At 35.0% G+C, this 17187-nt stretch overlaps 1 protein-coding gene across 1 annotated transcript in view; it reads right to left on the bottom strand.

The window, feature by feature from the left end:
• Positions 1–17187, bottom strand: part of USH2A (usherin) — a 371949-nt gene that overhangs the window by 314227 nt on the left and 40535 nt on the right. Inside the window, 2 exon segments of the mRNA XM_031059531.1 lie at positions 9221–9351; positions 10127–10322. Of these exon segments, the coding sequence (XP_030915391.1) occupies positions 9221–9351; positions 10127–10322 (327 nt within the window).

The raw sequence follows: 17187 nt of genomic DNA, 5'->3' as shown, positions 1-17187 counted from the left end.
TGAAAAAAAAATAAGCCTGTGAGCAGTTTTTAATTTGTTGAGAGAGAGGAAAAAAGAGAAACATTGAACAGAGTGTAACTATTCGACTTTTAAATAGAGTTTAAAAGTCCTGGTCTTTCAAAACAGAAGGGAAAAAGAAGAGAGTAAACAATGTGGCCGTATTTACTATCTGGGCAGAGAACCTCCAAAAAATATTTACAAAATTGCATTGTAGATATGGTGACTTCTATTAAAAGGAATAATTTTTTCAATCACAGTTACCATAAAGAACTATCATCTTCAAAGGTCAAGTTCTTAATTTGTTGTTCTACCCACATGCTTATTTATTTTGGTGAAAATGTTAGTTAAATAAGAATGAAGCAAAACTGAAAGTTTTCATTTTTTATTACTCATCCAAGGTACATTTCCTCTCCCTGTAGTGAAGGATGTCATGCAACAGTTCAGCAACTGAAACCCTCTCCCTCTTTTCTTGGTTCAGCTGGGATCCAAACCATTCCACTTCAGTGGGGCCATGTAAAGGTCCTCACCCTATCCCTAAATGTGTAGACACATCCTTTGTTATACCTGGACCATCATCTGGGAGTTCGAGTCTCATATCTTGTGCAAGATTAAAGGGCCCCTGAAAAGCTACCTCAGTTTCAGACCTCTGAAAGCCAGGGAAAAGCCCCAATCTCTACATTCATCACTTTCCAATACGGTGGGGAAACCAACCACAGGGAAAGGGCAACACCACAGGGATAGAGAAACAGAGACATCGGTTAATGCACAAAATAAAAACAATCCTAGGGAGTGAAAGTAACACAGACGTGGGAATTGGCAAAAGGTTTGGGATTCCTGATCAAGGAACAAAAACTAACTTTTCTAACTGAAGTGTTCTAGGAAATGCAGAAATAACGAAACTGTGTTATAAGGAATTTTCTTTGGGTCAGCTTACTTTTTTCAATGCAAATATTTAAAAGTGCAAATATGAAAAAGTACAATAATTCAAAAGTATTCATCTATGACTTCAACAACTGTAATTCAATGTACTTTGTTTTTAATTAGTTATTGAAACAAAAATTTCCCTTAACAGCTGCCTTTTTCATCTTTAATCCATGAGTCAAGCCAACCTGAAACAACAGGAGAGACAAAGCTACTGGTAAGTTCCAATTAAATACTATCATCATATCCTCGAATCTAAAATGAAGCTCTGAGCTTTATTAGTACTAAATAGAGTATTTCAACATCTAACAGTAAATTCTCAGTGCAGGAACTATTGAATAAAAGTTAGAGAAGTATATACTCCTACCCTTTCCTCATAAAAGGATTCTGTAGTCCATAAAATCTCCTTAATATGACTTCTTGATAGAAATCTATTACTGATGTATCAGCCTTATTTTTCAGGAAGATGTAGATATAAGAAAGGCAGGACAACAGCAAGTATGAGAAGAGTTAAAAGACCACAACAGCAGAAAACACAACAACAAGGATTTTCAAGTTAATTCCCTTTTAGAGTGGATTTGATCTAGATATTTAGTGTATTATAAGAGACCCAGTCATGCATCACAGCCATTCATCAGAGAACTCACATGTGAAAAGCAACTCTGAGTTTAATCCTAAATGAAGAAAAATACCCAGCTTAATGCCGAACTGTAAAAGAAAAATTTTTGTGTTCATGATCGCAGCATACCCAGGCTACACAATAGCGCTCAACTCATACCCAAAAAAACCTCTGAAGTTACTCCAAAAGCTACAACAGGAATAAAACCATTACATGCAAAATTTCATCTTAAATAAGTGAAAGAAAGATCAAAATAGGATAGCTAAATAAGAGAGGGTAGCTGCCACAAAATTTTAAAAACTAGAATAAGGCAACACAAAAATGAGCATTTAAAAAGCAACATGCCTAAAGCATGAAGAAAAAAAAAATTGGATTTCAGAAACAGAGGAAGACTACCAGAGAATAAGGGCAATAAATAATTAAGTGGCGTGATTAGCAGATTCACAGTGGACATTGGAACACTTCACTAAGAGAGAAGTGCAACATCAGTAACAGGCTATCCAGAGGGCATGTGGAATCTCTATTCCTAGTGGTATCAAGATTTATCCAGGCAAAATCATGACTGACTGGATATAGCACTGACAACAATTCTGCTTGGAGGAGAGCAGATGACCAACTAATGCTTTTATGATTATGTGTAGCATTCAGGAAAGAGAACCACAGCAGAGATCGCAAAGGAAATCTTCCACAGCTCTTCACTATGAAAAAGGTGCTACCTTTCTATATCAGGAATGATTTTTAAGACTGATTTCAAACCAAAGAGGTCACAAGAAAAATATTTTAGCAAAATCTCATCTGTTGAAAAGGGACTGCACATAAGACTAAAGTTCTAGATGAAACAAAATATAACATTACTGAAATACTTAATAATTGCTTAAAACAACACCACTAAAAGAGGAATAAAATTATGTCATTCTCCTTAAAAGGCTGTAAGGAAGTTTCTGAGATCTACATTCTAGCAGGCTTTTTTGTATTATTATTGTACATTCTATTAGAAATTTAAATTCTATACTGGAAAAGATTGGTACTTTTTTTCCCAAAAGGAAATCATGCTTCATGATACTACTGCATTTCTTTAAGTCAACAATATCTTAATATATCACATACACTGAACCAAATGGATGATCAAAAAGTCAAATTAATTTCTACATTAAGAAGTACAAACTTAATGCCTGGGAAAAACCAACACTGACTACAGGTAGACAGTGATACGTCCAAAATTAGCTATTACCACTCAAGAAAGAAGCTGTTCAAGCTGCTCCATTTCCCCTACAAATCATTTGGAAGCTCTGAAGCAGTTAAAAAGGCAATAGGAATACTGTGATTATCAATAAAAGAACTGAAAATTACACAGGAAATCTCATCGTGTCATAAAAATCTGTTTTGTATCAACATTTTACATAATTTGTGTATCTGGTTACCCTCTGTAAAATAAAAAAAGGTCACAGAGTGAGTAGAATAAGCAAAGATAAAAATGAAAAGAGACTCAAAACTTCACAGTTTGGAAATAAAGGACTGAAATGAAGGGAATACGTGGCTACAGAATAATGAGCGTCTTACTGAATGAATACTCTTTTTTTTCCCTCAAGTTATAACACAGAACACCCAGGAAATTCTAAGGAAGTAAACTTAATGGAGTTACTTGCTTAAAAAATTTAGTTAGATTAATTCCATATATGGACACCAAACATGTGGCTACTGAGATGAAAATCCTGAGTTTAGCTCAGGTAGCCCTAAACCCATAAATAACTGAAATCTAAAAAAGCACATCACAGCAGGATCACACTTCTGGAAATTAGAGAAGATATTGTGCTAGATTAGTTTTATATCATACAGCAGAGCTGTCCTGATCCTGAATACCTGGAAACCTATGGCTAATTGTGAGCAAAGCTTAGGTATTTCCAGATGCCTCAAATGAAACATGTAGATTACTAAGTGCTAAAAGAAGCAGAGAATACCAGGATCTTCAGCATAATTTTGTGTCAAGCTATTACAAGGAGCAGTAATTTTCACCACACACACTTGCAGAAAATGTACATCCCCATCCCCAAACTTCATCATAACAGGGTGAAAAAATTGATGCTTGAAGAATAACTATAAATCTTTAAATGAGTGAGAAATGTCTGGCCAACTTAAAAATTTAAATTTTATCCAGGAACCAGCCAACAAAAACATTTGCAGATCTCCCTGTAAAAAGAATATTTGGGCTTAATCTGAGGAGAATTTGATTTAAAAATTAGAAATATAGAAAAACAGTATCATTAATTTCTCTATACAGACAGAGAAGCACCAAAATAATTTGTGAAATGCTTGGCAATGAATACTGTTTCAAAGAAACTGAACAAGCTGATAAATGTTTATAATGCTGCAGAAGTAGGTATACCACAGGTTATAATGGAAATCTACATCAAAATGGGGAGAGCAAACTATTTCAATAACTACATAAAAATCCAAGTAAATTACAAAGGAAAAAGGCCATTTTTGTATCATTATCATTTCTGTAAATCTAGCTTACTCTGGAAACTATGGTATCATTGAGAATATTGGTAGCAATGAATATCTAAAGAGTTTGTTAACCAGAATTTCACCAGTTGGTCACTGGAAATATTACTGAAATTTCCCCCCCCTTCCCCGATTCAAGTGTTATCTGCCATTTAAAGAAAAATATTTCAATTTTCTATGACCAATGCTGGTTATAGAAGAGCAAAAAGAAATCTATTCTATTGTTACTTATGCCTGAGAAGCCTGGTTCTGACCCAAATAGTCAGCAGACACAAACTGACTGTATATTAACATGACCATCTTGGTACTAAATCACTGATGGAAAATATCCGACTGGATTGTTGACTCTGAAAATTAACCTGGCCGAGCATTACTACCAAGTGGTGGTGCGTCTTGGGACCTCATAATTACAATTGTTATTTGACACAGAAAATCACTGATGTTGAGTTCACATGTATCCCTTGTGTCATTTATAATTTACGTGCAAAATACACATTATTCTTATATCCTTGAGTGTAAACAGTTACAAACAGAATGCCAGCAACCTACTCCTGCCTAAACCACAGCTGCAGACTTGTCCTTTACTAGGAACCCAACTACTTAATGTTTCTGAATTTTAGGTATACTGAGCAATTCACCTGCTTTAGATTCTTATGATACCACTCTTTAACTGGGGGACACTTTAACACATTACATCTGGAATGACAAATTCAAAGTGAAGCCTGTTCAGCAACCCTCCCATTACTTGACTGATACATGGCCTTAAAAAGAGATTTAAACACTCAGGACAAAGGGTGACATATTCCAAAAAATTGCCTTAATTGTTCACTAGATTACAGCAAACTGTTTAACCACAGCACTCACCTAGTAGATATTCAACATGTACATATCGTAGTATCAGAAATGTAACTTCTGACTATTTGAACTCTTGTTGGCCATATATATTCTTATACTATAAAATGAAATTTGCTGGAAAAATTATTTGCCTAAGCCTTTCTGAATGTTAAAATCAACTCCTTCGTCTTGGATATGCTTGTAATTTCAAATTGCTATTCTTTGGTGCCTGTAATAGAAGCAATACAGTGTCAAAAACATATAATCAGAAAGTCTCTCCAATTCTGTACAATAATGCAATATGAGGCTGGATATTAATAAATAAAAAAAAAAAGCTGACATTTGAAGTTTCTTTTTCAAAAGTTAACTTCTGGTTTTGAAGCCCAAAAAGTCCTGAAAAAAAATAACAATTTATAAATAGCCAAGTCATTACTAATCTCAATTATTTACTCTCTACCACAGCAGAAGTACCTTCCCTTGACCCACTGCAAGTTTCAGGGTGTTGCAAGACTTAGCAGTATATTTAGGTCTCGCATGAAATTCTGCCATCACCAGTTTTGCAATTGACTGGTACCAGTCTCAATGTTCTGCCTTTCTGTTATAAATGCTAATCATGCAATTCTCACTATCTTCTTACTTGAGGCAAATCTGGCAAGGACCCCAGCATCCAGTTGTCTGCAGTCTCAGGAAGGGGAAGCAAGGGGGTTGACAACTTTTCCTTTCCTCCAGTTTAGGAAATGAGAACAGTACAGTGTGCTGGCTCACACACATAGTTTAATGGTCTGACACCAAATACCTGAGAGTATTCTCGGGATGTCGGCTTTGGGAACTGAAAATTGAATAAGCAGCAATAATGAAGTTCCTCTGCACTCCCCTGATATCTCTTCTTGTCATCACATATGATGACTTTCAAAAGTCAGTAGCTTTCTACTACTTTTGCTCAAAACATAAAATGAGGCATTTACTCTCTGCCCACAACACTCCATGGGGTAGGAGTGGACCAAATCTCACAAATAAACTCTCGCTGAAAACCAGCATTTATTGTCAATCACAATAAACAAGTTGAAATCCATGTAGATAGATAAATGAAGATGGGAAGGCTCATCCTAATTTTAGATAAAAATGAAGATGGGAAGGCTCATCCTAATTTTAGATAAAAGAATCAACTCAGAAGTGAAAATAGAAACAGAAATACTATTTTCATTCTGTGCATATATATATATAAAATTTTTAAAAAACAGTATTTAGTGAGTGTGCAGCAAGGTGAAACATGAAGTCTGTTCAGATAGTTACTCGGAAGTACTGGAATATGCTTTCATGTGACTTTTCAGAGAAGACAGTAAGTAACATTTTGTTCATTTTCTTGCCTTAGAGTTTCCCTGTAAGATGAGACAATACAGCTGTCACCTTGACAGAAGAAAATCAAGTCTTTACAACTCTGAACAATATCCTCTGCAGTAAAATACAATTTCTTCACAACAACAAGTACATGATACATATTTATTTGGATGTTAAGGGTAAGTTTTTAAAAATCAGCAAAAGCTGAGTGAGATAACTAAAGGTAACTAAATTCACTGAGACCAGAATGTTACTTCCAAAGACTAGGTAAAGGCAATAGCAGCACCTTCAGGTTTCTCTAAAAAGAAATGACCAGGAAAAGAGTACTTTTTCCCCCCAGCATTACTATAACAGAATCACAAAAGGACCACAAGCTGCCATGCCTGATAGAATACGTAAGCATTTGTAGAGCAGTCTGGGTAAAAAGCAGTACAGGAAAATGAGTAAAGGATTTTGGTATGAGAGCCAGATAACATTAATGTCCAACTAGAACAAGAATGATCACGTCAGCAGTATTCTGGTAGAACTTTCTCAAGTGTGAATTGTTAGGGAGAAAGGAGGAAGGCAGCCAATTCTTTCACTCTCCTAAGGCTCAAGCACCTCTAACAGTTCATCTGGACTTTCTGATTCTTTGAAATATTTCATGAAAAATGCTCACAAAGACAATGTAACCATCTTTTCTACAATGAATAAACATCAATAACCAGCACAGAAGTGGACAAATTTTATCAGGCTGCAGCAATTCTCACTTGTACTCGCCAGTCTCAAAGGAAAACCTCACTCTGCAAAAATACCTAACTGCTTGTGGGTGCATGGCTACACCACTCCTAAAATTCCACTGGTTACCATAAGCCATAAAGTTACAATTTTGAAATTTTACTATGATAGTTTTCACTTTAAAATACAAAGCCTGTATTTTAAAATACAAAGTCTACCCAGGTCTGTAAGTGGACACGATCTTTGGAGGTATGAAAAGTGAGAAACACTGCAAGGGAGAAATTCTCTATACCTACATGCATTTCTCACCAAGGGCAGAAAGCATAGGTAACAGAAGAGGCATAAAGTTTTCATGATCAGTCCAAAGAACTGAGATGGAAGCAGTGTTGCAGTCAGCTCTTCTACACATCTTGCAAACTATCAGCATGAATAATACTTCATTTGATGACTGAATGTTCTTTCCATAAGATTCAATAGATGAGACTGTTTTGTGATTCAAGGGATTAATTTTGGAACTCTGTACCTCTTGGAACTTAGTGACTAAAGTGGCACTTTGCAAAAAGAAAAAAATGTTGATGATCTGAAGAAAGTGATGATTTATGCAGTAAAAGTGTATTCTGCCCCATTTTGGCAAATTTCCTTGAAAATTATCAATGTGATGTGACAATTAATTTTCATGAGTAGGGTCCTTATTCCTTATGACTCCATCTTCCACAGGTCAAATTTGGAAACACTTCCTCCAATGATGCCTTCCTATTTCATGTAATTCATTTCAGCCTTTAGTCCCCAGCCTTATTAATCTATTCTTTAATGCCTCTCAATCATTTCTCCCTGCTCTGCTTCTACTGCAGCAATTGATGCTTTATTGAGCAATACAGTCTCCCCCATTTTCCCCATTTTATCTCCCCGTTCATACTTTCATAGTCAGGCATCATCAACATTCTTGTATATGTAAGTATAAAGCACTGATTTCTGTAAACTATTGTTGCTCTGATTATTAATCACAGTTAAAGCTGATTTAGGTTAACATTTCACTACAAAGCCTGGATACATAAATTAACATTTGCTTTCATTCCTCCTCTGTCTTGAAAAATAATTCTAACACGATACCTGTGTTTTGCAAGCTTTTTTTTCCCCCCCACTTCTGTGTTACTGGCAGAGTGTGTTACTTCACAAGACTGAAAATTATAAAATAATTTCTCTTTATAATACAGCACACTATTTTAAAAAACATATTTTGCTGTATTTGCATGTCACATAGAATATGTACCAATGTATGAGTCCTATGAGGTGCACTGAGCCAAACTGGGCACATATCTGTACATCTATGATGGTAACTGAGGATGAAAATAATGAAAATTATTTTCAATACAATAGGATCCACAAGAGTTCACTGTTAAATAAAATTCAGTGACAAGAGACATATGATGAAAAAAGCCAGGGATTGCTTTACAAATAGAAGTGTGAAAAAAAGAAGAGATAGGAAAAGTGGCAAAAAGCTGAAGAAGCTCCATCACATTTATCCATAGAATAAGATCTACCTTTACAATAAATTTCAAAACAATTATTTCTTCCCTGTTCCTAACAAAATTTACATTTTGGCAATGGACAGGACACGCATGACTAGAACACAAACCATAATATATCTTTAGTATATGTTCAAGATTTTAACCACTTTACCTGGGTTTTTTTCCAACATGTATGTTTTAAAAGTTACAGATAGATTTATTATTGGACTAGACAGCTTGCATGACAATGAGGTCCATTGACTTTAAAAGCATAGCTGACGGTGTTCTCTTCTCAGCATCACTTTGTGGGTTTCTTTTATTTTTAATGGACTTCATAAATTAAAAGGGAGATCAATCCTTGTCTTATTATAGGGAAAAGTAGCTTAATTTTAGCTCCATTTCAGGCTCAGCTTATTGCCTGAATTTCCAAAACCTTCTAGAAACTTTAAGACAGTACGAAGACCTTCAAAAACACTCAAAACCTAGATATCTTAACACTACTGAGTGCAAAGGTAGCCTCCCAAAACTACTATTCATACAACATCTTTTATGCCTGTTGTTGATCTAGATGAGTAAATCTTCAGCAGTACATCTCAAATTACTCTCTGTTTTCTCAGCTCTCAAATGTCTGGTGTAAGTCAACTATCATTTCAAAAAGGCTGGACTTCAGCATTTTTTAAATACAGACTAGTTACCATCTGAAAATACTTTGTAAAATCTTATGGCTGTCTACCCAGCCGATTGAAACATTTTCTCCTTTTTCTCTACTAAGGCTACTTACATTATCACACAGGAGGCTCTCATTTTTGGTGCCTGTTGCATTACAGTCGCAGGGTTTGCAAACATCAGTGGCTGAAAGATCTGCACCTGCTTGTCTGTAATGGAAATCCTTGCACAGCTCACAGTTCCTTCCTGCGTGAAAGAAAGGTTATGCATTATGGCTTCCAATTCATTAAAATTAGCTGTATAATTCAAAATTAAAGACTATTCCTTTGAGAGAATTCTATAATTTTCAGGACGTCCATTTTAATGCACCTTTCATCTCTACCTGCCAATTTAGTGATCCAGAGCATATGAAACAATGAACCTGTTACAAACTATGTTTTACTCCATTAAACTTCCATCTGTTATATAATACCACACTTATATAAAAGCTGTGCCATGCAAATGCCTATACATTTTTGTTGAAAAATTGAATCTGAAACTTTTCTTTATCTTTACTAGACAAAGCCAAGAAAACTGAAATAGAAGAGAATTTTTAAAGTATTCAAATGTACTACCAACATTGAATAAAAAGATTTATTCAATAAGCAAGAAACTGACATTAGAGAGAAATTTGACAACCTTTTTAGATATTGTCTGTTAAACCGGTCCAATAAGATTATATTTTGAATTTAAATACTCTAGCACATGTAATGGGAATAGCCTTGAAACCATATATTTTAATTATTTATTTGAATGTGTTTTGCATGAAAGTTTTTATACAAGATTGGATTAAATTTTACAGTATTTTCCTATGGCTTAAGAGTTGACACCACTGTTGTTACTGCACTATCTGAGTGGTTTAAAAATACATATACATGAAAATTTATTGGACTGTCAGCCATAGAGCATTACTAATTTCAGCTGACACAAGATTTAGTCAAAAAGGAACTATAAAATAAACAGCCCATTCTCTTTGACTTACCAGCTGTGTTGTGCTGACAGTTATCACAAACTCCACCACCTCCTCGGTGGTACTCCTGAGGAAAAGGATCCATTGCCAAGTCATAGTGGCAGCTTTCTGCATGGCCATAACACTGACATGGTTTGCAATTATAGGCATGGACTTGGTCACCTGGACGGAAAGGCTTGTCATTGTACAGTGGCAAACAGCGATCACACTGAAATGAAGCAGAAATAAAAGAAAATGCTGCTTCCTAGACATGAACATTTCTTCACCGCACAAGTTTACTAATATAATCTCTATGTTCATATTTTTGTCTAAGTGTGTTTTCCCCAATTTAAATGTTAAAAATATTTTGCTTGGAAAAAAAAGTGTAAAAGCAGAAAGGGAAATAACAAACCCAACATTTTAATTGTTACTTTAACATTTTCAAGTCATTTTAAAAACAGAGTACCAAGGAAAGTGAGCAGAAGAACAACATTTTAAGAATTTAGATACTCAACACAGGCTAATGTCCTGAGATTCCAATTCACTTAAACCTTTAAAGATGCAAAATGGTGCTTGCTATGTTTATTGCACAGAAGACATTCACTTAATCCATACATTTGGATGCATTTTAAACAATGAGCATTCTTGTAGTTTCTAACATTGTAATAACTGTAGTTTGTACTACTACTATTTGACCTCGAGAGTGAAACAAAAGAAAAAAAATATATTGCAATCATAATTTCTGTCATCAGAAGAAATTTAAATGCTTCAAAATAACTTGCTTCTGTTACATATTTGGGCAACTATTTTCTTTTTCGAGTAACTTTCTTCTTTATCTTAAGAAGCATGCTCATCTTTCTTTAGGGTTGTTATTCCAAGTAGTATTATAACTATTTGTTACTTTTTAGTATGTCTATATCACCTATACACTGAAAACTAGGAAACTGCATTAAGTATCTAAACTGTTTCACTCACAGCTGGTGCTGGGAAAGCTTCATTTGTGTGTAAAATAATCTGAATTAAAAACCATAAGCTTAAGATAGTCCAACAATTGCAGACCAGTCACAAACAATAACAAAAGACACTTGGGAGAAAAAATGAAATCACAAGAATTTATCTATTGAAATTTCGTTTGAATATGCTAAATAAAAAGTAAGCAATAAGATAGCAATAATAACTGCACCTTTTTCTAATCTGTTAAAAACAAACCAAAAACACACAATATCACCAAAGTGAGAGAAAAAAGGAGTTTTCAGGATGAAAATTAGCAGAGTTTCACTTGAGACCTTGAACTCAGGCCTTTGTTTATCAGAGCAATCAGTGCCTAATTGTGATTATCTCACTTTAAGCGCACTAAGGACAATACCTTGACCATAACTCTTCACAAGTTACACAGCTCTAACTTGTTCAAGTCCTTCCCTCATTTACATCCACGTCCCCTCTCTCTCCTCATTGAGAAAAATCAGCATTACATGGCACCCAACAACATGAGACAAGAGGGTTCATTCAGGCATGGCACAACTTGGGAAGCACAACAAAGAAACAAGCTACTAGCCAAGCTATCCAGCTCATGCAGCTCCCTCCTCCCAGCACACCTATGGAAATATGTCCTCCTTGAAAGGAAAACAGTGCAGGAATAGCTATCAACCTGCCAGCCCTGAGTTTCCATTTGTGCATGGCCAGCCACACAGCAGCTGAAAGCATTCATCATCTCATTTCAGATTTAATCTTGGATCAGTTACTTATGCACACCTGTGCTTGCACCTATTGTTAAATGACACACAGGCACGAAGGAGTATGAGAAAAAGATGGCATCTGATTACATAGTAAGAAGCCTCTTTGAAACATCTCTTGTTGTGTGACTTTTAAAACTTTGACAAAACTTTTAAAAATCATAGAATTACTAGGTTTGGAAAGGATCTTTTGCAAAAGACCTGATCTTTCGGAAAAGATCATCAAGTTCAACTATTAACCCAACACTGCCAGGTTCACCACTAAACCATGTCCCTGAAAGCCATATCTACACAATTTTAAAGATTTCCAAGGACAGTGATTCCATCACTTTCCCTGGGTAGCCTGTTCCAATCCCTGGCAACCCTTTCAACTGAAGAAATTTTTCGTAATATCCATTCTAACCTTCTCTAGCCCAATTTGAGATTCTTTTCTCTTGTTCTTCACTTGTTACTTGGGAGAAGAGATTGACTTGCCCCATCTACAAACAACCTCCTTGGCAAAAAAGCAGTCATTCAGAAGTTGGCAATGAGTGTGAAGCGTTTGTTTTTCTAGCAGTTGTCACATCTGCATGCAATAAAAACAGGCACTGTACCCCCACATCACCCTGCTGTTTGTCACACCTTTATTAGGTTAAGAATTGCATTTAACTTCCAGACCTCCAGGGCTGAACTTTCACATCTGGTAGCACTATGATGTACATATTGCCATCTTCAGATCTTCATTCACCAAATCTAAACTCTGCATTTATCCCAAGCATAGTAGTTGAGAATTGCAAATCAAGAGATTTAGGGTTTGGTTCTTGGCTACATGGAAAATTATTAAGTACATTTCCAAAAAGCCTATGGCAAGGTCTAGCAGTAGATTTACAAAGGATGTTAATGTTTAACAAAACCAACATTCCTCTGTAACTGTAACACACAGAAACATGCAGATGTCCATATTCTCAGTTACATCTAGGCTCTTCAGAAAACATCTTAAATATATGGTTTTCCTTATGGCCAATAACAAACACACCTTCTTATATATAGTATCTGAACTTCTCACCATCTGTCAAAAGTTTTCTGAGAAAACATAACATGGAGCCAGGTGGCCAAAATACCAAGCCTAATTTGGCCCAATTCATTAGTCTAAAACTATGATTAAAAACTGATTTCCAACAATGCATTCAAGATGTTTTTTTTTACTAAAATTATTTTAAAATTTTAAAAGCATACTCCTATAAGCACTGTTTTTTCTCTCTTAATATTTATACTGGAAGAAGAAAAATAACCATTATGCTAAAATTTACAACAGAGAATCCTGTATATAACTAGTGTCAAAAATGGAAAAATACATCAATGGAAGCGTACTTATGGTACCCCCAGTGACTTGAGCCTAAGTCTTTATATACCAAGTTCATTTTCAGGCCCTAAGAATTCTGGGGACAGTACCTCTGAAGAAACAGTTAACAAATATCCAAAAAAATACTTTAGACAGCAACAGTAAAAATACTTTAAAACTTGCAACAAGTCATGATTAACTAGAACCTTTTATTCCAACACTTTTTAAATATCCTGCTGCTTGCCTCTCAGCGGCATTCTTTTATATATATATGATTTTATGTGGAATTAATTCCTTTTCTTCCTTTTTGTAACCTATGTAGGAGTTTACAGCCCACTCTGAAAGCTCAGTTGCAATAAACACTGTATATACACACCTACAGTACTTACACATGTGCTTCTGAAATGCACGTTATCAAAAGTACACAATTTAAAAATCTGATAAAGTGACGCTGAGGCTAGAATGCCACCTTCTCAGGCATTTTGAAATGCTGACTTGTCTTTGAAAAGCTCTATTATGTACAGCTGCCCTCTAAGTGTTGACTGTAATGGGATAATTAATCACGTACAATTCTTTCCTTCCTACGAGATCCTCTTCTGTATCCATCCACTATGCTTTCACTCTATTTCATTTCCTTAGCCAAATAAATACGGCTCCTAAGGAATATCTATTCCAGATAGCTTTCCCATGCTCTAAAGACAGTCTTCCTCGTGGCTTTCACCAGCACCCTCACTACAGCATTTGAATATCTACCAAGACTACCCGTGAACTACATCTGTCTCTTGTCAACTCCTCAGTGATCAAAGAGCTTTTAAATTTAAAAGCCAGGTTTTACTAGGGAAGGAAAAAAAATAAAAAACACAATCAAAATTAGAACACTAAGTGACTCCAAGGGATCAAAGAAGACAGAATAGAAATGAAAGGTGTCTTATGGGGTTCCATCCGAACGCTCCATGTACCAAAAATTGCATTTTTTGCTGGCTTACTTGTTTCTGCAAGGGAAAACTCTGTTACTGAGTGTACTGTAGTTAATATTTACAGCTCCTCATGTACTATTTATGATTAATTCCAACATCTAACATGATATAGATTGACCTTTAACTAAGGTTTACACAGATTCTTCTGTAACAATATGAAACATCTTACTTATTCAATTCTTGATAAAACAACATATGCCATATCCACTTTTCAGACTGAGATGTTTAAAACCATTATGGACAACTCTGAAGACCTGAAACCTTTACTGCATCCAGTCATTCTCTCACTTCCATTCATATCTTCTCAAGCATTTCTCAGAATGGCTTCATTTATTTTAAATTTTCTTTTCTATTATGATTTCAATACTTATTCCTATATATTTTGCCATTACCTTTCTCTATTAAGTTCCATACAGTTAATTTAAAAGAGGCCCTGAGGTTGCAATGTAAGGCTAACCTTGCTTGACTCTCTTGTTCTTTCAAGAGCTGTTTCCAGCTCGTCATGTGACAGCTTGGGAAGTTTTTGAACATGCTTTCCCTCGAGTCTAAAAGCTAAGTCTTTGCATACAAACATTACCAAAATCTGGACTCCACTCTCAGCCCCCCAGTTTTCATTTGTAAAAGGAAGAGCTATCTTCCAAAGCTGGACCCAAGGCATTTAGAGAACAATTTGTAAATCAAGAAGCTGAACATTTTTTTCAGAAAATTAGAGACAAGCTTTGTGAGGATTAATTTCCTCTTTTTTTCATAATCTGGCCCCTCAACATCCACAAATCATTCTTAAGCAACCCCTCCTTCCCATCATCTCAGATTTCAAAGGAACATATTTCATCATGATTCTTCACCAAAATGGAACTCAGGAAAAGAAAATCCATTTAGTATGTCAGATTTCATAACACAGTAATGCAAATACCTAAACTAAGATTTCTATTTGTAATACTTATGCAGATTTTTCATTTCTGGTATTGCTTTGCTGTCCAACAGCTAGCCAGATGTGTTTCCAGATAAATTCAAGACAGTAATTTTAGTTCTATTAAGTGTAAATCTGACAAGGACATACTCTGCCATATGTAAAAAGCTTTTCAAGGATCTCTGATTTCTAGTAAAGGACATTGAAAAAACCCACCCTAACACCAAAAATTTTCTTATAGCCCCTCAGTTGTGGTGACTTACTCTGCTAATACAAAACTTAAGTTAAAAATCCTGTTAGCTGATAGTGCTATTTCTTCTCAAAAATATTTTCTTTTTCTCTACCAAAAAAAGTTATATTTGGAAAGTTGCTTCACCAAATGCTTACTTAAACCAAAAAAATATATAAATAAATAAATTTATTTATTTTTACAGTTCCTAATTCACTATGATGGGAGCCAAAGAAACAGGTGTAAATCTATCACACAGAGTTTTATCATTGCCAGTGACAGTCAAAAAGCAGGATGGACTTTTGTTTTAAGTGTTAGCCTTACCAAAAAAAAGAAAAAAAGAAAAAAAAAGAAAAAAAATTAAAATCTTTAGGCTGTTTGGATTCCATGTAAATCTTTGATAAAATTCAAAGTAGTTAGTGATATATTTCAAAATACTAATTCTATTTTATTACTACTGCTATTTTATTTCATATTTAATAGATACTGACATGGTTATTAAAGAATGAGAAAAATAATTATAACAACATCCTTATTGTACTCTGAATTAATACAGTTAATTCAAGCACTTCAATTATAGTTACAATGCATATATGCCAAATCAAAGATGTGACACTCAGTGGAACAACCCATTAACACTGACAGGAAATATCTGATAAGGCAGATACATCATTAAAATGTATTTGGTTTGTTTTCACAAGGTAGCATAAGTCTTGCAAGAGTGCTTGGTGAACTTCCAGATCTTATTAAATATTTATAATTAATCCTTACAAAGTAACATTTCACAATGTGTGTTCTAATTAAAGGGACACTGTCAGCTTGAATTTTTTTTCTGATTTGACCCATCTAAAAACTTGCAATTTCGGTTCAAGTCCCATTTAGACTGTATATCCTACACTTCTGCTTAAGAAATGGGAAAACTTAGAACCCCTATGAAATTTAACAAGAATCTTTCACACAATCATGAGCACGCTATCAAATGCTCTGAGGTTACCTCTCCTCACTCTGTTCCTGCAAGCACAGACTGCTTGGGGTTTTTTTGATGTGTGATTAGTCTCCCCTTTGCTACTGCTGTTGATATTCCATATAACCCCTTCTTAATTTTTAGAAAGGCTACTTCCAAAAGGCATAAATGTAGCAAAAAGTACATCATGTACTCACAATGGAAATCTAACACTCAGTGAGACTGAGGGATTCATTCCTTTGATGTAGCTCATTTTTTCTTAACCTCAACTTTTTTTCCTTTTTTTTCTTTTGAGATAAATAATTAATCTAGGGAATCTTTTCTTTGAGCAAGTTTTTTTACTCACATATCATGGTTCTGCTTTTGTTAAGTTGTATGCGAACAGCTTTAAAGAAAAGCAAAGGCTGCATGAAATTACTGAAAAGTGGTACCATTGAGCTCTCCTCCACATATTCATCTAGAATACTATGACTTACAGTAATCAAACCCTCTTTGGTTCTTCCATGGCCAAGAATTATAAAACCATTAGAATTACAAATGAAAATTATAATTTTGCATTTGTGGTGATTTGGATTGCATTATTGACCACTTGAACTCTTTTTTTCCTTTCAAATTAAACTAAATTGGAAGCTTTGCTTACTGCATTCCACCTATTGAATGGGTCTGGAGTCCACAGGAGCAGACTAAAATTACCATGGACTAGTACCTTCACCCTACAGGACTCCTGCTAGTTGCTACACCAGGCAGAGACAATCTTTATTAGATGCTCACAGTCTAATCTCAGGTTTGCATCTAATGTTTGAAAGTTGCATCTAATGTTTGAAGTGGTAATCTCTAATAAGAAGTCAAATCCCTGAACACAACACTCCTGATGGTCTGTGGTGGAATGGCTTTTGGTGAAGGTGGAGAGTGGAATACATTTTTTTCCTTAATTGACACAAATCTGCCACAGAAAGTTTC

The sequence above is a fragment of the Geospiza fortis genome, unplaced genomic scaffold (assembly GCF_000277835.1).
Source record: "Geospiza fortis unplaced genomic scaffold, GeoFor_1.0 scaffold41, whole genome shotgun sequence".
Taxonomy (NCBI): Eukaryota; Metazoa; Chordata; class Aves; order Passeriformes; family Thraupidae; genus Geospiza; species Geospiza fortis.
Note: the sequence above shows the minus strand (reverse complement) of the source record. Positions and strands in the feature narration are given on the sequence as shown.